This window comes from Carassius auratus, chromosome 17, assembly GCF_003368295.1.
Source record: "Carassius auratus strain Wakin chromosome 17, ASM336829v1, whole genome shotgun sequence".
Taxonomy (NCBI): Eukaryota; Metazoa; Chordata; class Actinopteri; order Cypriniformes; family Cyprinidae; genus Carassius; species Carassius auratus.
Genome location: NC_039259.1, coordinates 22,282,690 through 22,308,841, shown reverse-complemented (window position 1 = coordinate 22,308,841; position 26,152 = coordinate 22,282,690). Strand labels below are relative to the sequence as shown.

At 35.6% G+C, this 26,152-nt stretch overlaps 2 protein-coding genes across 3 annotated transcripts; both read left to right on the top strand.

Moving 5' to 3' along the window:
- The first annotated feature begins 425 nt into the window (after positions 1-425).
- On the top strand, positions 426-16,401 carry LOC113117609 (metabotropic glutamate receptor 1-like). Of its 2 annotated transcripts, XM_026286394.1 has the most exons (10): positions 426-468; positions 908-1,737; positions 3,322-3,571; positions 6,199-6,434; positions 7,474-7,482; positions 9,982-10,228; positions 10,572-10,740; positions 10,828-10,954; positions 12,985-13,915; positions 15,375-16,401. In XM_026286394.1, exons 2-10 carry the CDS (start codon positions 1,011-1,013, stop codon positions 16,177-16,179), a joined length of 3,501 nt encoding a protein of 1,166 aa, XP_026142179.1. In that variant the 5' UTR covers positions 426-468; positions 908-1,010; the 3' UTR covers positions 16,180-16,401. The 2 variants fall into 2 exon arrangements, with proteins under 2 accessions (XP_026142179.1, XP_026142180.1); XM_026286395.1 differs by lacking the exon at positions 7,474-7,482.
- Positions 16,402-18,563: 2,162 nt separating this feature from the next.
- Positions 18,564-20,292, top strand: LOC113116902 (ras-related protein Rab-32-like). Its single transcript, XM_026285202.1, has 4 exons — positions 18,564-18,589; positions 18,675-18,694; positions 19,005-19,282; positions 20,152-20,292. The coding sequence occupies exons 1-4, from the start codon at positions 18,564-18,566 to the stop codon at positions 20,290-20,292; spliced, it is 465 nt and encodes a 154-aa protein (XP_026140987.1).
- Positions 20,293-26,152: the final 5,860 nt, after the last annotated feature.

Genomic DNA, 26,152 nt, shown 5'->3' with positions numbered 1-26,152 from the left:
CTATATCTATGTTCATCTTTTTTAGAAAGCATGAATATATGAGCACAGAGAACGTCAAGGAGGTTGTCGAATATTTTATTTTATGCAATCTTTGTATAGGTATGTGATATATTGATGTTTTCTTACTGCAAACTATTGAAATTACCAATTGTGTGAAATCTGTGTATCTGTATTTTCATAATTGAAGGGGAATGTGGATAATATTGCAATAAGTACTATTTTAAGACGACAACAAAAATGCATTATAGATTAGTTGTTAATTTTAAAGAAGGCACGCATTACACATACTTGGCTAAACGTGATGTATAATATTTCTCTCATATTCCTCTGCATTTGTGTGTCTGGTGTGTGAGCCGTGATGATAGAGGAGGAGGTTCCTGCGCTCATGTTGGAGGATGAATACAGGAGGCTCAGTGTGTGCTCCAGCAGCTCGGGAGAGAGATGCATCGACACGTGCTGTGATTTCAGGTGAGCTGATTAAATGAGGATTGAATGCATGACACAGATATAATGCATCAGCCAGATCACTAAACCAGTGTCCTGTTAGGAGTTATTGCATGCTGACTATTATATTTTAGTTGAATCATAGCACAGCTCATCTAGAACACATGGAGCATGTTAAGGAGACTTCTGTAAGTTGTTTCAATCTCTGTTTGATTCAGAAAAGTCCACCGCAGATATCTAGGATGATTTGCATATGTATTGTCTGTGAATATCAAATATTCATCTAAAAATAATAAGGTTATATAGTTTCATTACGAACGATTGTGTCATTGTCCTGGTTCTGGCTCATCAGACTTTAATATACTGGCATGAATTAAAAAAGAACAAACCATGAGAGTTATCGCATCTGTAGCTGCTGCTAGAATGTGATCTGAAGTGATTTATTCTCATCCTCATTCTGCAGGGAAGCTGTTTGGATGATGACGGCTGGACTGGAATGCAACAAATATCTTTGTCTCTTACCAGCAAGATGGAGCTGATTTTAACTGAAGACATCTGAAGACACCATGAGGACGATGATGATGGTGATGAGAATGAATGTCCTCCTTTTTTTATGTCTCTCAGTCTTATTGTTTTGCACCTGTCCCCTCTCATCAGCTGATGTTCATCAGAGGTCAGTGGTACCCAGAGCAGCCTCCCGCTCTGTGGCAAGGATGGATGGTGACATAATCATCGGAGCCCTGTTTTCTGTCCATCATCAACCTGCAGCAGAGAAGGTCGCGGAAAGAAAGTGCGGGGAGATCAGAGAACAGTACGGGATCCAAAGAGTGGAAGCGATGTTTTATACACTAGATAGAATCAACGCAGATCCCAATCTTCTTCCCAACATCACTCTGGGATGTGAGATCAGGGACTCCTGCTGGCACTCATCTGTTGCTTTGGAACAGAGTATTGAGTTCATAAGAGACTCGCTTATCTCCATCCGTGATGACAAAGACGGGACGAAGTGGTGCGGCGAGGCAAATCCTCCCGCTCAGGTGCTGGCCACCAAAAAACCCATCGCTGGTGTGATCGGACCTGGATCCAGTTCAGTGGCCATTCAAGTTCAGAACCTGCTGCAGCTGTTCAACATCCCTCAGATTGCGTACTCGGCTACAAGCATTGATCTGAGCGATAAAACCCTCTATAAGTACTTCCTTAGGGTCGTGCCCTCGGACACTCTTCAGGCCAGAGCTCTCCTGGATATCGTGAAACGCTACAACTGGACGTATGTGTCAGCAGTTCACACCGAGGGTGAGTTATATACATGAGTTAGTATCAGCATGTGGTTCTCCTAAAACACACTTAAAAGAAAAACAGACACAAATTAGTCAGTTCTCATCATGGAGCTATACAAAGGAATTGTGCATTGCATGTCAGATCGTCTGGTCTTAAAATAATTTTATGTAAAATGTAGTGAGGTCTTTAACATGTACTAGTTTTTTTTTTTTTTTTTTTGCAAAACCAAGCACAGTTTAGGATGTTAAGATCTCTTTGAAACTCTTGTGAGATTATTGGGATCTGTTTCTCAGGAGAATTAAGCAGAAATCTCCATTTGCACCCTATTTAGTCTCAGATCAGGTTTTAAAGCTGCTGTAGGTAACTTTTGTAAAAATATATTTTTTACATATTTGTTAAACCTGTCATTATGTCCTCACAGTACAATATGAGACAGATAATCTGTGAAAAAATCAAGCTCCTCTGGCTCCTCCCAGTGTCCTATTGCCATTTGCAGAAATGCATCCGCTCCCATTAAGAAACAACCAATCAGAGCTGCGGTCTGTAACTTTGTTTGTGTTCAAAATGTAAAAAAATTATATAATAAGCGAGTACACCATGAATCCATTTTCCAAACCGTGTTTTTAGCTTGTCCTTAATCACTAGGGTGCACCTATAATAAGTGTTTATATTCGGACTATTTTAGATTGCTTCGGGGGTACCGCGGCGGAGTAACCCAGTACCTTTGTGATTCTTCATAGACATAAACAGAGAGAAGTAGTTCCGGCTACAATGTTCTTCCGCAAGATGCAAGCAGTTCCGTTTATTAACCGCTAGAGCGTCAAAAGTTACCGACTGCAGCTTTAAATAGATATAGATCTTATTTGTGATTTTTATTTTCTCATTATCATCCCATGCTTCAGTCTGACTTTCAAAAATAGCCCAGATTGCATTTAAAATAACATTAATATGCCTGTTTGGGACGGTAAAATGAAATCAGACCAGAAGAACCAGAGGTTACAGAACTTGAATCCAAATATCACTTCAATTCCTGTACAAGGTCAAACACTCATGCATGCATGCTGAGTGTCTTTTAATCACCATATCATTATCAAGAGATTGATGTTGGTCTCATATCCTGTCACATTATTCCAAATACAACCCAATCTGTGATTAAAAAGTGACACAGTAATCTAATCTTCTTAACAGCACTCGAAAGCACAATCAGGATCACAACCTGAGCTCTCAAATCATTCAGTGAAACAAATATCTGTTTCATCATCAGTCCAATGTCATATACACCGATAACAAACATAAGAGTCATTTCAAACATTGAGGATTAATATCATCTGATGTATATAATAATGGACAATACCTGAAATTTAGAAAAATGTTCATTCCAGTTCACAATCCGATTCAATGTTAACGTGGAAGTTTACACTCATAAAAAGAAAAAGAGCAAGTTATTACATTCCGAATAGACAACTTTTTTTTTGTTTGTTAGACTATTAAGGTAAGTTGTGCCACTTGTAATTTAAATCAGACTAAAGTGCCAAACTCATTGCATGGACACTGAGAGACTCTGATTTAGACGCTCTTGTGTTGGCTGTCGTTCCTCAGGGAACTATGGTGAGAGCGGGATGGAGGCCTTTAAAGAACTGGCATCTCAGGAAGGTTTGTGTATCGCACATTCTGACAAGATCTACAGCAACGCTGGGGAGAAACACTTTGACCGTCTGCTGAGGAAACTGCGAGAGCGTCTGCCCAAAGCTCGCGTGGTGGTGTGTTTCTGTGAGGGGATGACTGTTCGTGGTCTCCTCATGGCCATGAGACGCCTCGGTGTAGCCGGAGAATTCCTCCTCATCGGCAGGTGAATATTCATTTTTAATTTAATGAAATGTGACACTTCAGGGATGCTGGGGGCCTTTAGAAGCATTAAAACATAATCCTTAATCGTTTTATAAAGCATCAGATCTATCAGAGGGATTCTGCTAGAAATGATTGTGATTTCCTGATGCTGCAGGTTTCTATTAATGAGATATTAAAATGATGGATGACTGGGCCTTGAGTTTTTGAAATCAGCTGAACCCTCTCTTGTTGGTGTAAAGTATTTTATACCTCTGTCTTGATGCCAAAACAGTCTCTATGGACTGAAAAGAGGAACATTTGGACAAGGCTGCTTTATTCTGGGTCAAGGAGACTGTTTTAAAGGAGGCTAATTCAAAGCTATATCATTTAATAACTTAACTGTAAGAAATAATAGTTATACCAGGCTGAAAGCAGATATTTTGAAGATTGCTGGTAATCAAACAGTTGGTGGTTCCCATTGACTTCCATAGTATGTATTTTCCTACATTACCAGCAATTTTCAAAATATCTGCTTTTATGTTCAAAATAAGAAAGCAACTCATAAAGGTTTTGAATTACACAAGGGTGAGTAGTGACAGAATTTTCATGTTTGGGTGAACTATCCCTTTAACAGTGTGCGCACAGTAACAATTAAAATGATTTTGTTTGAATATTATGTATTTGAGATGAATTTAGTGAATGATATTGTAACAAAATGTAATTGCTAATTTGTATTCACTTGTATCCAGAATTGTGAAATATTTCGATTCTAAAACTACTATGAGTTTTCAAATGTCATTTAATTGCAGAAGTTAGAAATGTTCAAAAATGAGGTCAAAGGTCAAGCCTGTGTGTTGCACAAGAAGTACTCATGATTAATTTTAGTAGTGTTTTTTTAAATATATATATATATATATATATATATATATATAATATATTTTTTTGTTTTGCATGACAAATGATGGGGAAAACATGGCTTTTCCAAAACTTTGGAAGCTAACATAGCTAACATATAATTCATAAACGGAGCTTTTTATTTGTTATCATATTCATCAGACTATAATTTCGCATTATTTTGACTATATGATTATGTAAAACCAACAACATTACAGCAGCAGTTTTAAAGATGTTTTCTTTGGATTGTTTGACTACTCAAAAGAGAATATAGAAAAATAAAGTCAACTAATTTGTGTTTCCTGCTAGCCAAATTTCACATACATAAACAAATATCTGGCTCTAAAATTTATTTAGAGTTGTTTTAGGAAAACTATCCAAAGCTCTGTTAATCCTAAAGCAATCAAAATGTATCTATTCATCTTATGTGTCCTCTTAAGGTGTACATTTATTACTGTTTTTGTTAACCTGGCAACATATCCCTTACGGAAAAAAAAACAAACAAAAAAAACAGAAAAAATAATTGTGATACGTGCTCTGAAGTCCCAATCTGAATGAAAAGATTCTCAAACCTGTTCTGAAGATCTGAAGTGCTTTGAAGTCGAACCCGCTCCGAAGCGCTCTGAATTCCCGATCTGAATCAAACTGATTTGTGATATGCTATCCGACTGTAGTGCTTCATAACAGTGAATAATTTTGCGATGCAATGATTTAACTGATTTGGGGTTTTGAAAAGCTCCATTTCAAAGGTGTACATTTTTAGCATATTTACCTTAACTTCTCAGGTAATATCAATATTAGGATTTCAGAATTCAGTCAAAATTCCAATAGCAGTAATTACATATACTCAACTGTTTGATCAAAACTATTAACATCGATTGACATTAGTAGGGACATAGTATCCCTAATAAATTCTAAGCCCTTGACTGAATCATTGCTTCAATTCATGGTGCTCCAGACACCACACGTCATTGATGCTTGCTGGTCACAGCTGTACAAGGAACAAAGATTTGGCCAAAACATAAAAAAAAAATTGGAAATGTTTTATTGAAAGTGTAATCTGTTAAATCCAATCAATAAATCATCAAACACCATTTGTCAGTTTGATACACAAAAGTAAAATCTAAAATATTTTTGTTTTTTTTAATAAAAAAATAAACACCTGGGACCTAAAATTTGAAGCAGTTTTAATAAAAGTTGAAGCAACACTTGATTGTGGCATTCCTTTGGTCAGCTGCTCTTGATTAATTGACATCTGTGAAATATGAAGTGTCCACTAATAATAGTCAGTTTTTGGCATGCTGCCGAGAAGATGCTGAGAGGCAGATGGTGCTGATGATGCCATGACCACAGAAAGACACCTTCATTACACGCTCAAACAACACACGTTCAAGTAGGGATGAACTAGGACTAAAAAACAGCCTGGGGTTACATCTTACTATTATATAGTTCATGTAAATATTTTCATGCTCTTTTGATATGCTGAAATAGCATCTTATTCCGTGCAAAGGCAGCCAGTTGTAAAATATTTTGAATGTTGTTGCTAAAAGCACCAGAGAAGATTATATCAATCAACTGACTGATGAACCATCTAACACAAAGTGTTGTGCACGCTGAGTCTGTTTTTCAGCCTGTGCTAAAGTAGGTCAATGCACTCGAGTGTCAGTGTTATTCAGGCATTGCAGGTGAGAGACTGAAGAGGAAAAAGGTGGTAATTAGGTGACTGATTAGACACTTTGTGACCCTTTCCTTCAGTGACGGCTGGGCGGACAGGGATGAGGTCGTGGAGGGCTACGAGCAGGAAGCTGTGGGTGGTATCACTATGAAGCTACAGACAGAGGAGGTCACGTCCTTCGATGACTATTACCTGCAGTTACAGCTCAACACCAACAATAGAAACCCCTGGTTCGCTGAATTCTGGCAGCACCGTTTCCAGTGCCGCCTCCCGGGACATCCACAAGAAAACACTAATTATAAGAAGAACTGCTCAGGTACGAGGAGAGCGAGGCTGTATATGGGTCATTCCAAATATGCAGTACACGTTCATGTCCCCATCATAGATGACCTAATATATTAGATAAAATATTATCTTAAAAATCACAAATAAGTGAACATAGAGGTGAATTTTACAGAATGTGTTACTTTGTTCAGGTAAATGTTCTGAATTTCTAAAATAAAAAAAATTAAAAACTTCATGCAGAAAATAAAATTTGCTAAATATTTACTCTATGCAAGATATAGATGAGTTCGTTTTTTTCATCAAAAAAATGAAAAATGGGTGGGGGGGGGGGGGTAATTCGCAACAAGTAATCCACACGACTCCAGTCCATCAACTGATGTCTTGTGAAGTGAAAAAGCAAATCCATCTTTAAGGCGTTTTAAGTTAAAAGACGAGTGCTTTATTGCCTTCTCCGGTGAAAAAGTCGTCCAGACTGAAAAATATGCACAGATCAAGCACCGTTTACAATTGAAAACAGTTTAAAACAGTTCTAAACACATATGTTGGTGTATTTTGATGTGAGAGGACAACAGATGGTGGACTTTTTAACTGGAGGAAATATTTTTATGGATTATGAACTGGTATTTTGGACTGGCACAAACAATTGTAAGTGTGAGCAGTGGATTTGAAGGATTATTTGGTTTGTAGCTATAGTTGTCATGCAAAAATAATAATAATAATAATAATTTCTCCTGTTTTTATCAAATTACTGAGTTTAAGGCTGATGATACATGGGGCGACTTTTTTAAGCATCATTGCTTGGGCACTTTCCCATTGAGAATGGGCAACAAATTTCTATCTGGATATTTTAGATCAGTTGCGGGCCCTTGTCTCATCTGGTTGCCCACTGAAGGCAACATTGCAAAGAAAGTTTATCATCAGCCTAAAATGTACGGCAGAACAGGAATGACCCATTTTGCATGCTATAAGCTGTTATTTTCCAAAACAGAAGGGTTTATAATCATTTAAAATCATATATTTGTGTTTTTGCTCCTTTTGTATCTTTGAAACCATATCTGGTGACTGAAAAGGCGATATAGGTAAATGTACTCTTTTTATGGCACATTTCTATCTGGCTGGGTTCATATTTACCATCAGCAGAGTTTTGAGACAACACTTTATTTTCTGCATTTGCAGTGCCACATTTAGTTTCACAAAGCAATATATTTATGTTTTAGCTTGTTACATGCTTTTAAACTATAGAATTCTTTATTATATGAACTACATTTATGCTATTTTCATGTTGTTTTTCCATATTTTTACAGCGTTGCTTTGCTTAAAAAAGTTAGTTTTTTAGGCAATCTTTATGCAAAATGTTAATTAAAATTTTTTGAAATGTAAACATAAACACAAAATGCAAACTGTTACAAATAATCAAACAGAGAAATAGTCATAGTCTGCTGTTCTGTTATTATTTCTTTGTCTAGAACTCCAAGATGGTAAGTGAATATTTTTCTGAAGAGCTAGCGTGGAGATACGTCAGCAATATAGATAGAGGTCGACTGATATAATACAACCATATGATTTCAAAATAAATTGTGTTGTGTGACTCTGCCTTTTTACTATATATTTTAATATCACTAAACATTATTAGATAAGAGAGTTTGTAAATAAGCTCAGGTCACAATGCAGCACTGAATATCGGTTGACCTCTAATATATGAAGTTATTGGGATGTTTGTTTCCCCCAAATAAGAAATGAGCATCTATAAGGGCACTTTATATCCCAATAACAGCTAGATTTATCATGCCAGTTGGCTTTGCTGCATGTTCCAGTGGGGAACTCTTTTAAGCATTTTTAGATGCTTGTGCTAATATGAATCAGAGCCTTCAGAGAGAAGAAATAAAGAGGTCACACTTCTTATTTCTACAGATTCGGCTACACTTGCACCATGCATCTGCTAAACATTCACAACTGAAAAAAAAAAGAAAAATAGATATGTATTGATGTCATACTGTGGCTATGGTAAAAAAAAATTATTTGGTACTCACTAATTAAAAAAAAAAAAACTGTGACCAGACATTATAATCTGGTGTCACATTGTAAATAGGGTAGACGAGGTTATAGTAAAGTAAAGTATATGGTGACTTTATTTCTTTATTCATAAGAAAATCAATATTTAAGGATCTAAAATAAATTATACTAAACTAGGAATGTTGTTCATCTATTGTTTGTTTTTCAGATTTTTTAATCTGATTATTGGAATGATTTTGATGAATTGTTGATGAGATTAATTTTGTGATGAGATGATATTTGGGAATAGATATCATAGCACAGTATCATATCCTTACTGAAGCCTCCAGTCCTAATTATTTCACGTTGCATGTAAACAAAACGTTGACATACCAAATAAAAGTTTTGAAATTGGTTTAGAAAAAAATGATCTAATAGAGAGCCAGGGGGTTAGAAACACAGAGAAATCCTCGCAATATGCCTCTAGTATTAATAAAACATGTATTTCATGTTTTTCTTAAGTTTTTCCTCAAAGTGTCACTGTTATATTATGGTTTGAGCCCATCCCAAAAAATGAGGTATTTACAAGCAAAGCATGCCTAGGTTTTAGCTTTCACTCGTGGCTTGTTGCAATGCACTTTAATTCACAGATATAATGTTAGAGCCATCACATTGAGCGTTTTCTTTGAATATGTATGTTTTATCTTTGAAATACACCATATTTATCAGTTATGGTGCCTGATACTGCTTCCTGCTGGCTTGTTACAGATCACCAGATGATACTGTAGGGTGTCCTTTGACATTGCCCGTTCCTTTGAATTAACACAGCAATCTTTGTTTTTTTTTTTATTGTCAGACACATTTACTGTGAGTCATGAGGGAGATGGGCAAGAATGAGAACACGGATGAATAGTTAATTTCCTTGCTCAATTAATAATAATGTCCCCATCATGTCCATTACTAATTAAATGCTGCGTTGGGTTACATAAATGGTTTGCCTCGCCAGGGCAACTGCATTTCGTTTGATCTTCTGTTTTAATGCTGCAGTCTTTTGATTCGCTGTCCAATAGAAAAAGACAGAACTTACTTAACTGTTTTTCCTGTGCCTTAGGAATAATTATGTCTTTGGACACCCTATCGTTCCCTTTCTAATGCTCAAAAATGACTATAAAATGGGGTCTGGAAATACCATGGCTGAACTGTTACAGTGGAGATTTTCATTGTGATTTTAATTTTAGTAAAAGCCTTTTAGCTGCAAAATGTGGAACTTTTTTCCAGGATTTGCTGGTATTGCTGAATGATTTACTGCAGTCAACATGAAATCAGAATTCACTTAATGCATGTAATTACTGTCAATGATTCATTAGTTCACATTATTTGAAAGAAAACAACATTGCCTGTATGAAAAGACTAACATCACTTAGGCCATGTAGGCGGTTGGATGTTGTCAACCAGTAGTCAAATAGCTGTTAAGATCTATAGTGATGTAAAATGGGTTGCAAATGTTGTTTCATGTTGACTAAAACACTCAGGTTGCATTGTACTGATGTTCTAATAATTGCTTTTTGGTTTTCTGATTCTCACAGGTTACGAAAGCCTGGAGGACAACTATGTCCAGGACAGTAAGATGGGCTTCGTCATTAATGCCATCTATGCCATGGCTCACGGTCTTCATGATATGCATCAGCACTTGTGTCCGGGTCACGTGGGACTGTGTGACGCCATGGACCCCATTGACGGCAGCAAACTGCTGGACTTTCTCCTCAAGACCTCGTTTACTGGTGTGTCTGGAGAAGATGTGTGGTTTGATGAAAACGGGGACTTACCAGGCAGGTCAGTCTTACTTACTGGCATACATAAATTTACGTTTTATTCACTAAACTAATAACACAAAAATAGCAATTCATTCATTTTTAAACCACCATGGAGTGTGCTGTGCATCCAATAAATGCAGTGACCTGACTTTGGAAAACACTCTGGCTGTTCTGTCCATAATTCTGTCTTTTGGTGGCAATAATCAATGTTTTGGATTATTCATGCCAAAGAAAATGTAAGATAGGATGAATTATATGCTGAAGTTTAATACTTAGGTTTAGGGGTTTGTTTAAATTGCAAACCCCAACTATGAGCGATAATAGTTGTATTGTAGATTAATTTCCTTCTCTCTTTTTTAAAGGTATGACATTATGAACCTGCAGTTTGTGGAGCCTGGCGTTTATGACTATATAAACGTTGGCTCGTGGCATGAAGGCGTTTTAAGTATCGATGACTATATGATCCAGATGAACCGCAGTGAGATGGTCCGATCTGTCTGCAGTGAGCCCTGCTCCAAAGGAGAGATCAAGGTCAGTTTGTATATTTATTAGCAAAAACACTTTATTTCCACTGCATCCATTTCTTCTTAAACAAATGTGTATAATGTGTCTTCACAGGTGATCAGGAAAGGGGAGGTGAGCTGCTGTTGGATCTGTACGGCCTGTAAGGACAATGAATATGTCCAGGATGAGTTCACCTGCAAAGCCTGTGAGCTGGGATGGTGGCCAGACAAAGAACTGCAAGGTATTTCATTTGCAATAGCAAATTTTGTTAAACTTCAGGCCCAGACTTGACCTGGCAGAATGATGAATTTGAGTTGTTGTAGCTGAAAGTACTACACTCTTATTAGCAGCTGAAAGCATTATCATATTAGCCCAAACATTCAATAAATTAAAACTATGAAAATGTGTAGTGCTAACTGAAATGTGGTTGGTTTTCATTTGAAGGATCATCTGTGACAGCTGTTTCTCCTAATATTCCTCAGGAGAAATAACAATAGACACAAATGAGACCATACTTGATATATAGACCTGTAAAATTTAGTTGCATAATATTGCTCAGAAAATGTACATTCTTTTAAGAGAAGTGTTTAATAAAGTACTGAAATCTTGCATTTTAGTTGGCTTTGGTAATTTGGTTTCTTGAGGTTGAGAACTCTTCTGAAGATCTAGAGGAGACATGACATTACTAGAATCAGCAGAAGAATGAAGCAAAAGTCTCAATTTTATCTCTATTTGATTTCATAGTTGTTGGGGGGCTGTGTGGCATAGTTAACATTTTAAATTTGAAATGTTTCCGTAAAGCTAAATATTCAAAGATATAACTTGGTCTACAACCTTTAACAATCCAGTGTCACCATTTATGCCAGACAAGAATGACACCTTAAACCGACCGCTTGCAAAGAGCTTGATTGACAGACGATCTGACCAATCAGAATGTGCGTATTATGTGTTACCAGTGCTATATCTTTCTAAGCCATCAGACTTATTATTTTTAAATGATAATAGAGTTGCAGTGGTGATTTTTGCATGGACAGGCACAATTAGTTTTCTTCAAAAAAAATTTAAAAAGTAGATTTTTCGACATAGTTTAAATCACTTTAATGCTTTTGGAAAGTCAAAGGAAAAAGCATGTGTCTGAATCAAAGCATCATAGATGCGTCATCAAACATCCATGCAGAATCCCATTCTCCAGCTCTTACATTACTGATTTGGCTTTTAAAAGACCTTCACTGTCCTATTTTCAGAAGGTTTCCCATGACACCTGAAGGCCATTTATCATTTTTACGGATTGCTTGCGCCGTGCAACTTATCGCCTGTGACAGCCCTACTTCACCGGCTACTTCTCTGTCCTATTTTCATACACTATGATGGTCAATGTCAATGCAGCAGCCTAGAGTGTTTCTAGCAATGTATTTTTCATCAGTTCACTATAGTATTCTGCAGCTCCATTCTGTGCTACAGCAGTAATGCACAGATTCAACATAGCTCAATAATAAACCATGTGCATGGGACAAATACAAGTTTAATTTGTGATTCATGTGTTTCTATTTACAAATTGTTGTCCTTAAACTCAACTTGAGTTTTATCACTGGTAAAAGTGTCTAGCTCTCATGAATGCTGGTGTTGGTAATGAGGAAGCATTGGTTTCCTCTCTCCTGCTGCAGTCTCTCAAGTCTCCTTTGGCTTGGTTCTTTCTTACGGCCGGTCCCTAAGTGGAAGGGCTGTTTATTTTTAGGTGAGCTGAAAACCTACTTTAGTACTTGGTGCATAAGCGAGCTGGTCAAACTCAGATGGCCAGTCCTACAAAAACACGAAGCAATGCAGAGTGTATGCTTTTACCATTTTTAATGAATATTCAACAATGCATGCATTGATCTCAACCTCCTGTTGACCTTTTAGAGTGTTTGCTTATTGGTGGAAGCATTAATTCATAATGTCTAACACCCTATGACTATAGACACACACTATATTGCCAAACGTATTCGGACACCCCTTCTAATGAACAGGTTTGACTACTTTGGTACAATCAGTCAATTTTAACCTTCAATATTATAGTAATGTAGTAGTACCAACTGACTCTCAGAGAGTTTATTGGGTTTATTGTTTACCAGATAAAAAGTCTGATGCTTAGAAAATTATTGGCACACCATTAATAGCACAATATAAATGTGAATAATAGGGATGCTTGTCTTAGTAAACACTACAATTAATTATTGAATGCATTGTGTTCTTAGTCACATATGATCTAATCATTTTGTTTTGTCTACTCAGTTTGTGAGCCCCTTCCCCTGCAATACCTGGAGTGGAGTCATCCTGAATCCATCGCGGCTGTCGTTTTTTCATGTCTGGGCATCCTAGTGACCAGTTTCGTCACCTTCATCTTTATACTGTACCGAGACACGCCAGTCGTCAAGTCCTCCAGTCGTGAACTTTGCTACATCATCTTGGCTGGCATCTTCCTGGGCTACATCTGCCCCTTCACTCTCATCGCCCGTCCCACCATAGCCTCGTGTTACCTGCAGCGCCTTCTCGTGGGTCTTTCGGCCTCTATGTGCTACTCGGCTCTCGTCACCAAAACCAACCGCATCGCTCGCATTCTAGCCGGCAGCAAGAAGAAAATATGCACACGCAAACCACGCTTCATGAGCGCCTGGGCACAAGTGGTGATCGCTTTCATCCTCATCAGCGTGCAACTGGCTTTGGAGGTCACACTGATCATCTTGGAGCCTCCAGAGCCCATAAAATCCTACCCCAGCATTCGAGAAGTTTTTCTAATATGCAACACCAGCAATTTGGGCATGGTGGCACCATTGGGCTACAATGGTCTGCTCATTCTCAGCTGCACCTATTATGCGTTTAAAACTCGCAACGTCCCTGCCAACTTCAACGAGGCCAAGTACATCGCCTTCACCATGTACACCACCTGTATTATCTGGTTGGCCTTTGTGCCGATCTACTTCGGTTCCAACTATAAGATCATCACCACATCGTTCTCCGTGAGCCTCAGCGTGACGGTGGCTCTCGGCTGCATGTTCACACCAAAAATGTACATTATCATCGCCAAGCCCGAGAGGAACGTACGCAGTGCGTTCACCACCTCAGACGTGGTGCGCATGCATGTGGGTGATGGGAAAATTGCTTGTAGGAGCAACACCCTGCTAAACATGTTCAAACGCAAGAAGAACGCGTCTGGAAATGCCAAGTAAGTAGCTCAGCGGTGTTAGCACAGTCTCTCTCCGTCCTGTTGCGTTAGAGCCCATGGGTCCAGTTCTGTTAATACAGCTTCCCTCCAGATCTTAAGATCATGCCATTTAGAGGAGTTTCTTCAATTAACATCTCAATTAAGGTTAACTACAATTAAAACCTGCACACCCGGGGCGTCTGAGCAGCAGGGCTGGGAGAGACTGTAGGACTATAGTAGCTTTAAATGTATGTAAAGGCAAAGAGCAAGAATTGTTATTGTTCCCCTGCTGGTTGGTATGATAGTCTGTATATAATAGTAGACATTTGTCAACTGGAAGAGATTTTGCTATCATTTTTTTTTACCAGTAGACAAATAAAGCAAGAAGCAAAAAGGTGGAAGGACTTGTTATAAACAAGTAAAAGATGGTTGTGACTAATTGTTTTACAATTGTGATTGTTGCATAATATAGAATGCATAATATATGTACATGTATATCGGCTGTCTTGCAATGGCTCTCGTCAAAATTTAGAGTTGCAACTATTTGTTTATAATATTAGTCTTCTGTGTTAATAATGCAAGCTGTTTCTGCCCTGATGCCAGACTGATTCATTTGTTATGAATAATCTGAATTTTTGCTGAGAATCGAAATAACTTCCAGATGGAAAGAGAAAAATTAAAATAGAATGAGATTAAATTCCTTTTATTTGTAACGTATATTTTGGGATATAAAGTGTGGTCCAAATGTTTGAGAGCACTAATAGAAATGCTTCAATTTTCCTGTGTTTTAATATAATATGTAATATTTTAATAAATTAAATTGAATGTATTTGTTATATTATGCATTTGTTTTTATGGAGTATTATTTGAAATATATATATATATATATATATATATATATATATATATATATATATATATATATATATATATATATATATATATATAAACGTTTGAGTAAAAAGTTGATTGAATTTTCACACAAATTCAGAATTTAAATAAAAAAATCTTTCTTTAATGGCAGCAGCACTGGATCTGAAAATCATTTTTTTTGGCATGATTTGAGATGTTCAAAAAGCATCTTGAGGTTTACTGGAAGAAAATCTGACCCTCGTTACAAAAATGTACTCCAAATACATTTGATTAGTCATCATAGAGCAGGATCAGAATTGTTCCCAATTAATTGTTTTTCTAAGTTCATTTGAAAAAAATAGATTTTCAAGGTAGTTGTTGACTTTTGGACCTCACTGTAAAGTGTCACTTTAATATAAAATTGCTTACTGTATACTGTGTTTACGATCTTGGTCATATTAGAATGATCTGTAAAAATAAACTTTTTTAAAGCATATGCCAAATATCTGAATACTAATATTTAGTATATATTCATGGCACAATTTTTTTACACGAACCAGAAATGTTGTTCTTGTGTTCACCTTTCTCGGTTCCTGTGAAATAACAGTCGTCTTTATTTTGTTCATAGTTCTAATGGAAAGTCTGTGTCATGGTCTGAACCAGGTTCAAGACATCCTCCGAAAGGGGAACACATGTGGCACAGACTGTCTGTACATGTGAAGAGGCAGGAAGCCGGATCCAATCAGACGGCTGTCATCAAACCCCTAACTAATACCTTCAATAACCCCGGCATGGAGTTTTCCCATTTAAGCACCAAGACTCTGTATAATGTAGCCGAGGAGGATGAGGGCGACCCGATCAGATACAATCCCCCGGGCAGTCCTCCTCTGATGGGCAAGCCTATGATCAAATCGGTTGCTGATATGACGTTTTACACTCCTGAGCAACACGTGCCACAAAAAAACAGTGTTCTCCCTCAATATTGTATTGCCGATCAAGAGGTGCTCGAGTTCAATTCAAGCATGCCCGATCTGGATGAGATCATAAGTCTGCCCGAGCTGGGTGATGAGGTGATCTCCTCCCTTCAGCCCCAAATATTGCACCCGCATCCGATTTTGTCCATGCACATGGATGCATACCCGGACGAACCCACCTCCCCTTTGGAGGAGGTTGAAAATGACCAGTTTGGGCTTCTTCAGGGCTACATGTATGACAATGCGCAGATCCATGATGAGGAGGAGTTGGTGCAGATTAAAATGACAATGGAGGACTCTGTGGCCCTCATGCCACCTTCTCCGTTTAGGGATTCGCTCGGCTCGGGCAGCCCCATTCCCAACTCCCCCATGTCCGAGTCCATCTTATGCACACCGCCGAGCGTGACGTACGCATCCGTCATTCTCAGAGACTATAAGCAAACCTCCTCGACCCTTTGAAATCTATTTAAGGAGATCATGTCAGCTCCAGCTTTGTGAAATAATAGCTACTGTACTAGTTTGTGCAATAATGTGACTGCAAGTCGCCTGCACTGGAGTGCTTTAATATTACAGTATATGCTTGATTTAAAGAGAGAGTATGGAAAGGAATGTATGTTCAACAGGGTCCAAAATTAAGACTTGCCAAGTGCAAAATGCACATAAAATTAAAACTTATTTTAAATGGGCCAGTGTTATTTTATTATTACTGATTTACTATTATACTTTTTATTTAAATATAATTAGTTTTTATACTGTGTTGTCATTTTAATTTCTGTTTAAGTTTTAGTAATTTTGTTTTGTTTTTATCATATATATATATATATATATATATATATATATATATATATATATATATATATATATATATATATATATATATATATATATATATATTTATATATATATATATTATATATATATATATATAATTTTTTTTTTATTTTATTTTTTTTCCTGTATAGATTCCAGTATATTCATTTCTATTTTGGATTTTTTTTATTTTTTTTTTTATGATTTCACTTTTAGTTAACAAAAATAACCCAGAAATGAACAATAAAACAAAATATTATTTAATGGCTGAACATTTTTTAGTAAATTCACCTGCAACTGGCAGTTAACGAAAATGTTAACTAATATACTATTATAGTTCTTAATTTATACTTTGAATTCATTTAAATTTTCCATTTTCATTTTAATTACAGTTTCAGCTTTTGTTTCTCATTTTTATTAGTTTTTATCCGTTTTAGTATTTTCTTTTTTTGCTTTAATTGTCTATAACTTTTATTGGTTATTTTAATTTTAGATCATTTAGTACTTAATTAAACTAAATTAATATTAGATGCTGTCTTGGCAACCAACTAAAATAAAATAAGTTTCAGTTGTTTTGTTTGTTTTTTGTTCATTACATTTGTTTATTTATTTATTTTTATTAAAAAAATGTATTTATGTTTTCAGTTTTAGTTAACAATAATAACCCTGAAACGCAAAATACAGTTTAACATCCTGCCATTTTTGTGTGGCAAAGAAAAGTTAATTTTGGACCTTAATGCCAGTGAGAGAGTAAAAGCAGGAACTAAATGTGTACAGTAGGTGCTCTTTGATTTGTGTCACTATCACTTGCTTTAGTGTGGCAGCAGTAGTTGACATGAAACCAACACCAGTCATTGTAATGCTGTATATTCTGAGCTCTTTATGCTTTTCGTAATAGATCAAATCATCTAAAGGACTTGCAGAAAACAACCACTGTAGCAAAAAACAAAAAAAAAATCAGCTTTAGGAATTCCAACAATGTGCAGCAACTTTATCAGTGACTATTTAATGTGTCTAAGGTATTTTATACAGTCGTAACTTTTATAAACTGTATTTAAAAAGTCTATATTAAAATAAACATGATGATCAAACAGTTTTAGGTGTAGTTAAAGCATCAAATCATGCAGCATGTGTATGCAGTAAACTACAATACGTGTAGATAGTAAATTTGTTTGCAAAAAATCAGTGCCAATGTCAGAACCACCTGCATTTTTTCATGCTGTATTGTTTTTATGTACTTTTTCTATAGTTTGTGTGTTTAAAGTACAATAAGAAGTCTATATATATATTTTGTTCTATTTAGGTTTTGTTGTTGTTTTTTTTATAATAAAGAAAATGCAAATATATATTGTATATTACTGGATTTAAAATGGTCATAACATAAAGTAAGAGTTATTTCATGGACTTTTTCCATTAGACATTATTGTCTGTATTTGTTAACGTCTATTAACTGTTGGTTAAATGTTTCATATCAGCTCCTAATGCTTGTGTGCTTTATAAAGTCAATGTGTTAATGAAGATCATGCTCAGCAGGGCCACCGACGGCAGTTTCTCCAGAATGTACCACGACATAGACAGTTATATCCTCTTGTTATGACCATTTAAGTCCTATACGACATGGCAGTTTCTAAATTATTATGGGATTTTAAGCAATTATAGAAGATTGTATTCAAGTAACATTTTAGATATTATCTGAAATGATGATGCTGTAAGTTTTCTCTTTTTTCTGTTGTAATGCAATACATGTTGTCAGATTGCATACTATAGTTTTGAAACTATACTTTAGATTTAAGAAAACATTTGTGCTACTATGTTTTTTTTTTAATAGAATCAATCATTGCATACTATATGAGCCTAGATGTAGCTATCTTAAGATATACTGTTTCTGTATTTGTCAGGAATTGTTTAGCATGTCAGGATTATGATAAATATTGTTTATTTTGTACATAAGCTCTCAGGGTTGTTTCTGCTGTACAGTAGGTGTTTAGTGAATAATTTCCCAAAATGTGACCAGTTATTGCTTTCATATGACCATGTTAAAGAATCGTCTTCAGCACCTGTGTGTCTCACTGTCACTTTATGCACGCTTTGCACCTGAATCGCTCAAAATGGATGAACTTTGACATTTGATTTACCTTGTAAAGTTACCTTTGGGATATAGCAGGTAAGCCTTTATTTTAACCTGAAATTAGTATAATAGAATTATGCAGGTTTTTATTTTAATAGGTCATAATAGATCATCAGTGCATACAACTTTTTAATGCCACTGGCCATTATCAATCATTTAGTTAAAGTTTTACTTTTAGATTTATATTTATTGACTATAAATCTCCAGGTAAGAAAAACATGTCATGCCGTAAGATCCAAACTAGCACAACTGTAAACTGATCAGTTTTTGATTCTCTAAGGTTAATTTGCATCTCAGAGGCTCGTTTGGGGCTTTCTGATGGAAGTGTTTTTTCTCGTTTATTTAGGCCAAGAGCGTGTAAGGGGACTGAACCGCGTGTACTTTAAGGGATCCAGTGGTGCACTTGTTGTGTATGATGTGACAAACGGGTCAACATTGGATGGAGCTCTTAACTGGAAACATGAACTTGATGGTCAAGTAATGCTGAGAAACGGCCTTCCGGTCCCTGTTGTACTTCTGGCCAATAAATGTGATGAGACTAAAGTGTGTCGGAGGAACGCCTCTCTTCTGGAGAATCTCTGCCAGGGGAAGGGCTTCATTGAATGGTTTCAGACATCAGCAAAGGTGACTTGATTATTATTGTGCTATTTCCATATTTACACCTATTTTAGGTAAGAAACAGGGGTTTTTCAGTCCTCACCCAACCAGTGACCTTCCTCTATGTTTTTGTATTAATTACATACTTAATATACACTTAATTTGATTTTTTGGTTTAGTTTTGTATTTTAACTTATGTAAACATTAAACAAGTTTTAATGTTTCTAAAAGAAGTCTCTTCAAGTCACCAAGGCTGCATTCATTTGATAAAAAATACAGTAAAAATAGTAATATTGTGAAATATTATTACAGTTTAAAAGAACTTATTTCTATTTGAATATATTCTAAAATGGAATTTATTTCTGTGATGCGCAGCTGAATTTTCAGCATCATTACTCCAGTCTTCAGATCTTCAGAAATCATCCTAATATGCGTATTTACTGCTCAAGAAAAATTGTTATTAAACAGATTATTATCAATGTTAAAAACAGTTGTACTGCTTCCGTTTTTTCTCAAGATTATTTGATGAATACAAAGTTGAAAAGAACAGCATTTATTTTAAATAGAAATCTCATGTTCCATTATAAATGTCTTTATTGTCACTTTTGATCAATTTAATGATCAACTGCTTAATAAAAGTAATCATTTATTTATAAGAAATATTTTCAACATTGATGATAAAGTGAAATTATTAAGCACAATTATAATCATGTGCCACTGAAGACTGAATGCCTGCATATCAATGTATATTTCTTTTTATGAAAATATTGTTTATAGTTTTATGAGAAATTGTATGTCAGCTACTATCTATAATATAAAGTGTATAATAATGTCACATCTACTATTCCACTTCTGTTTCATTACAATGGAGTTTTGTGGCTTCGTTTGTGTTTTAGGAGAATATCAATTTGGATGAAGCTGCTAAATTCCTCGTGAAGCACATTCTCCAAAACAATGAGGAATCAGTGAAAGAAGAAGAGCAGAACATGCAAATCAACCTGAAGCAGCAGGCAAAGAGCAAATCAACCTGCTGCTGATTCACATCCTAGTCTGAGAACCTTGCTTATTGAGGATAAAATCAAGAGATAACGGTGCAGTTTATCATTCTTTCTGTATAGCATATCATTTTGCAATTTGTATTTTTTTTTATTGTCAATGATTAATACTCATCTAAGCGTTTTGGGGGCCACAAACAAGTACCATGTTGAATGAGTTTCATGCTGAGTATCTAATAAATACCTCTCATTTCCCCTGCTAATCTGCTACATGCACAGGGGTTATTAAATACATCAGCATGGAAGGAGACGAACCGAGATCCGCTGTCTACAACATGTCAGGAGTGTCGAGAAATACTGTCAAGATGCCAAATTCATTACAGTATGTCTCTCTCTGCAGAAAGCATGTGTGCACAGAGACATGGCCCATATTTTCATACATAGCCGTCAAAAGTTTGTTTTCTTTGAAAAAACTTCAATAGGAGAGAATGTGTTTGAAATCAAATATAAATCTAATGAAGTTAGACTGATGAAAAATAAATGTAGCTTCAGGATAATACTCCATATTCCATCAGGGCTTCTGTGTTACAAAATAAACTTCTCATGAAGCATAAATGAGTAACGCTGTGCCTCAGATCGCAAGCTAATATAGCTCTCCTTACATTATTTGACAAAAAGTGGCAGAATTTCCGTTTCAGTGCATGACTTCTGCAAACTTTAGTAACCGAGAAGTCCAAAACAAAACATAAGCTGCTCTATTTTAACAAGTTTATAAAATATAGAAGAGAAATATGCCTCATACAGCGTATCCAGGTCAAGGGAGCAATCAAACACAACATGATGCACAGCTTCCATACACAATGTTTAATATCACAGAAATAGGAAGCCGTTCCCAGCGTGACCCAATTTTGCCACCCATTTTTGAGTGAATGTGAAAAACTCCAGCATTCTGATGCTGCCCCAGAGATCTGAACTATATTGAGCAAACAATACCGCGTTCAAGCCTCCATAGCAGCCTCAACTCACTCATCCGCTTCCAACATATTGAGGATTCTGTGCGTGGAAAAACAGGTTTCAGTGGATTCAGAGTGTTTTGTGCTCATACGAGGCTGTGTAACTTATCACACAGTTCTGATGGTGTGCCGTTCACCACGTTCCCCCAGAGACACTGTTCCCGTCTCAGCCATAAGTGCTTCCCATCTGTTAGCACTGCTAGACAGGTTATACAGGTGTAGAGCTTTTACCTTTTCTGGCAGATTTCCAAGCTAGTATTGTGAGAAAACAAGAAGGCACTGTTGAGTCGTAATGTTGTTGCTGAAGATGAACTGTGATTCAATTAAAAATGTATTTAAAACAGAATTAAGTAATTTGCTCAATAATAAGAACAGGGTTATAAAACTATGAATCAATTATTCTGCGCTAGTTTTGGTGAATGAATATGCTAATTTAAAAGTTCTAAAAAATCAAATAAATTAATTAATCATTTAAAAAAACTATGAAATTCAACATAAATTCATGAATTCAATTTGATCTAGGGTTAGGGTTAGGGTTTGATTTAATTTGATTTATTTGTTAGTTTATTTTAAAATGCTGGTGAAATGTTTCAGTCATTGTGAGACTGTATTTGTACTATTGTACAATATTAAACACTATGAAATGTGACATTAAAACACATAACATGAAAAAAAAAAAAGTACTCCTCCCTCTGGCCATCCAAGATGTAGATGAGTTTAACTCTTCATCAAAACAGATTTGGAGAAATTTAGCATTACATCACTTTCACATCAATAGGTCCTCTGCAGTGAATGGGTGCCGTCAGAATGAGAGTCCAAACAGCTGATAAAAACATCACAGTAATCCACAACACTGCATTCCATCAGTTCATGTCTTGTGAAGTGAAAAACTGTTTTCACTTCTCTAGTGAAATTAGGAGACCTCTGATTTAGGAGAGAAATATGCACCATTTATGAGATGAAAACTGTCCAAAACTGATCTAAATAAATATGTTGGTGGATTTTGATTGTGAGAGGACAACAGGAGGTTTTCACTGGAGGAAATGTTTTTATGGATGATGAGCGCGTTATTTAAAGTTGTTTTAAATGTTTGTTTATTTGTTGTTTAAAAACCAATATGCAGTATCTTTTAACTTCTCAAGACATTGAATGACTGACTGGAGTTGTGTGGATTACTTGTGGGTTTGGACTCTCATTCTGACGGCACCCATTCACTGAATGTGTATGGCATTTTATAGTTTTTCGATTAAAATAACTAACGTTTCAATTTTCTGCCTCTCAATAATTTGCTGATTAATCTCTCAGTTGCTTGGACAGTGGGCTGTGGTGGTCTCATTCTGGTTCATCGTGTGAACGTTGAGCCTGAAGGCAGGTTTTTGCTGACATGGTGCATACAGGAGGGCAGATATTTTTACCCTCCCATCTGTTCAGCACCGTCCCATAGTTTTACTTTGTAGCATCCTTGGTGTGCGTCTAGGGATCTGTTCTACATACACTTATCTGAGCCCCTCCGCTGCAGTTGTTTACAAATAATGTGGAGTGAATTCATCTGTCCTGATGAAGCCTGAGAACCTTTATTATTGATCTTAACACATGAAACTTTTAGCAACTCTTTGGTACTTTGTATGAAATGTGACAGCTCTAATGGATGCACATGCATTATAACTGTTTCTGGTTTCATTTGAAGTGGATATTTTGCTTAGATGAAAACCATCAAAGCCAAAGTCTGTGTCCCATATCCTTTAGACCTAGTTTCAGAGGCTGAGTGAAGGAGTGTTTGTGGCAAATCCATCAACATAAGCACAAAAATATTTTACATGTATAGTACGTTTCAAAAACGTCAGAATTCTGGTCTTTCAAAGTTACTTATTCTGGTTGTCTCATCATTTAAAATAATTGTTGCATTAATGTCAGCGAATGAATGTCTTTTTACAAATATCTAAAGAATATAAAATATTTAAGCTAATTTTTTGAAAAATGTATTACAATTAAGTGAGTTTAAGCTTTTAACAAGAAAATATACCTTGTTTAAAGGTATATATAAACTATATTATTTTGAGTTAAAATTATTATTTGCTTACCTCACTGACAAATATTTTATTATTGTTTAAAAGAAACAGTTTAAACAAAAAAATAACATTTGCTGAAAATGTACTCACCCACAGAATATCCAAGATAGAGATGAGTTGTCCGTTCATCGGAGCAGATTTAGGGTAATGTAGCATTCCATCACTTGTTCACCAATAAATCTTCTGCAGTGAATGGGTGCCGTCAGAATGAGAGTCCAAACAGCTGATAAAAACATCACAATAACCCACAAGTGATCCACACCACTCCAGTGCACTCAAAAAAATGTGTGTTTGTAAGAAACAAATCCATCAAAATGCAGTTTTCGTGTGTGATCTAAAGAAGCCGTTTCCAAATTTGTATGGAATGGAAAGATTCCATGGATGACAAAGTTTCTTCCTGGAACCATAAACTCCAAAACCTTTATTTTAAGAGTGTATGTGATATGTTTTATTCATTTTTTTGCCAAATTATCCATGAATTACTAAATGAAGGCCAAACTAGTCAGTCAGTCAGTGGCTCTGTTCATAATGACAATAGCTTTCCAGAAAATAAATACTGTTACCATTGGTCTGTTGGCAGCGCTCCATTGAATACTACAAAGAAATTTGGGGGGAAAATTGTTTTCTGAATGTTAAACCTTTTCCTGTCTGGTGCGAGGTGATTGTGAGTAATTTTCAGCAAAATAAGCGCTCATAAATTGTTCTCATATTCCATCAACCTTCCCCTTTACACAAGACACAACTTACCCTGAGCAAACCCTGTCATGGGACACAAGGGACTGTATTTGTGTGCGATGGGTAAAGCGGTGGCTTCATGTGAGTGAGCAGATGGCTCTCATGGAGAAGCGGATGATCACTGTGACGACGTACAGAGCCTGAGAATCACACAAGTAGGAGGGAAGCTGGACAGAAAGAAGAGAGTCCACAGGACACATGAGGAGCTGCAACACAAACCAATCGTGACCTTTCTGCAAATATGTTTCTGACCTTGACAAGTCTGTATACTGTACATGAGGTCCATATTGCAAATCTGTGAATTTCATAATCGGAAATACATTTTAGGATTAAACTAATTAAAACAAAGATTTAACTTTTTTTGTTAACACTTCACGAGAAGGATCCATTTGTCAATATTAGAACTTTCAAAATATTGTATTAATACAGTGCATTTAATAGTCTTACTTCATAATTGTCAACATTTACTAATACAGTCTTTAAAATCTAAAGCTGAATCTGATATTATTTAATGGATGTTAGCTAACATTAACTAACAATGAACAGTGCTTTCAAGATGGCCATTTGTAGTAAATTTATAGTTTCATTGAATTGTTTTTCCTTCCAGTTATTATTATTATTATTATTATTGGCAACAAAAGAAATTGATCAGAACTAGACTTCATATTTATCCAAGCCTATTTATTGTAGAGTTTTTAGACTCTAAACTAATCACAAAAATACATTATTTCAAAAAACAAACAAATATTATTGAATATAAGTTAATAATATTATTTATTAAATATTTTTGAGAACACTAGTAATAATATTTAAATATAATATAGTTTTTTATATTTCGATACAAGATTTACATTGTATTTATATTTATTTACCTTATTAATTTCTTATTCTACTTTACCTCATTCTACATCCCTTACCCAATACCTAAACCTTACAACTACCTTACTAACTATTAATAAGCCGCAAATTAAGAATTTATTGAGAGAAATGTCGTAGTTAATAGTTAACAAGTGTTACCTATTCCAAAGTGTTACCAGATAATATATTATTATTTTTATTATTCAGTCTATACAAAATTAAAACTGAGCAAAGCCATTATAATGGATGATTTCGTTAATCTTCATCATAATCATCATTTAATGGATCTGAGCTAATATGAACTAATATGTATTTTTATACACTGATGTTAACAAATATTAATAAATACTGTAACAGATGTATTGCCCGCTGCTGGTTAATGCATTAACTAACATTAACTAATGGGACTTTATTGTTAAGTGTTACCGCTGCTCTCAGATAGTACTACTGATGACACTATAATTAAGGCATTATCTCTTATAATATAGAGATTGTGTTATTTTCATTTAACAGTCAACATATGAATCACCTCATTCATGTCAATGTTGATTTGGGATGTAAGAATGATTATGGCTCCATCTAGTGTGTGTAACACAGACTGTCCTTTAAATTAGTTCTGATTTCAAAGAGGCCAGTGATTTGTTGCTTAAAATTAACCAAGTTTGTTGTTCACCCATAATGAAGCAGAAATGGTACAATGCTTAAAAGTATAGTTTGAGTTTAAAGTTGATTTTAAACCCATTGTGATGATAATGCAACCAATATACAAATTACAGTATTTGGCTCCACTATCCATTATTTTACTCTACTGCAGTTAGTATGTATGCACATTATTATTTAGGATTTTGTAATATTTTCTGCATAGACAATAGTGTAGGATTAAAAATTAGATCATTCATCTCCTGAGATGCTGAGAGGAGACCCTGGAGACTGTGTGTTACTAAGCATCCGGAAACAGCTATTACAGGAGGGACGGGCCACATGTCTCTGTCACAGGCTTCATTGAGAATATTTTGTACCCAGAAGACCTGAACAATCAGTACTGTAACAGACAGAAAGCTGTTGAGTTAATTAGTTATACTGTTAACTGCACTCTTTCTAAAACACTTGAGTATAAATGTATATGTACAGTTAAAGACCAAACGATTAGCATCATTATTTATCAGAAAATTCTAATTAATGATTAATTATATTTATAATAACAGTGTTATAATTAAGTATAGAATT

Bases quoted from the DNA above. Each gene is read 5' to 3' on its own strand.
- LOC113117609 (XM_026286394.1), top strand. From the start codon at position 1,011: ATGAGGACGATGATGATGGTGATGAGAATGAATGTCCTCCTTTTTTTA. The intron at 10,741-10,827 runs GTCAGTTTGTAT...GTGTCTTCACAG, and splicing joins GCTCCAAAGGAGAGATCAAG to GTGATCAGGAAAGGGGAGGT. The intron at 13,916-15,374 runs GTAAGTAGCTCA...TTTTGTTCATAG, and splicing joins AACGCGTCTGGAAATGCCAA to TTCTAATGGAAAGTCTGTGT.
- LOC113116902 (XM_026285202.1), top strand. From the start codon at position 18,564: ATGTTAAAGAATCGTCTTCAGCACCT. The intron at 18,590-18,674 runs GTGTGTCTCACT...TACCTTGTAAAG, and splicing joins AAGAATCGTCTTCAGCACCT to TTACCTTTGGGATATAGCAG. The intron at 19,283-20,151 runs GTGACTTGATTA...TTTGTGTTTTAG, and splicing joins GGTTTCAGACATCAGCAAAG to GAGAATATCAATTTGGATGA.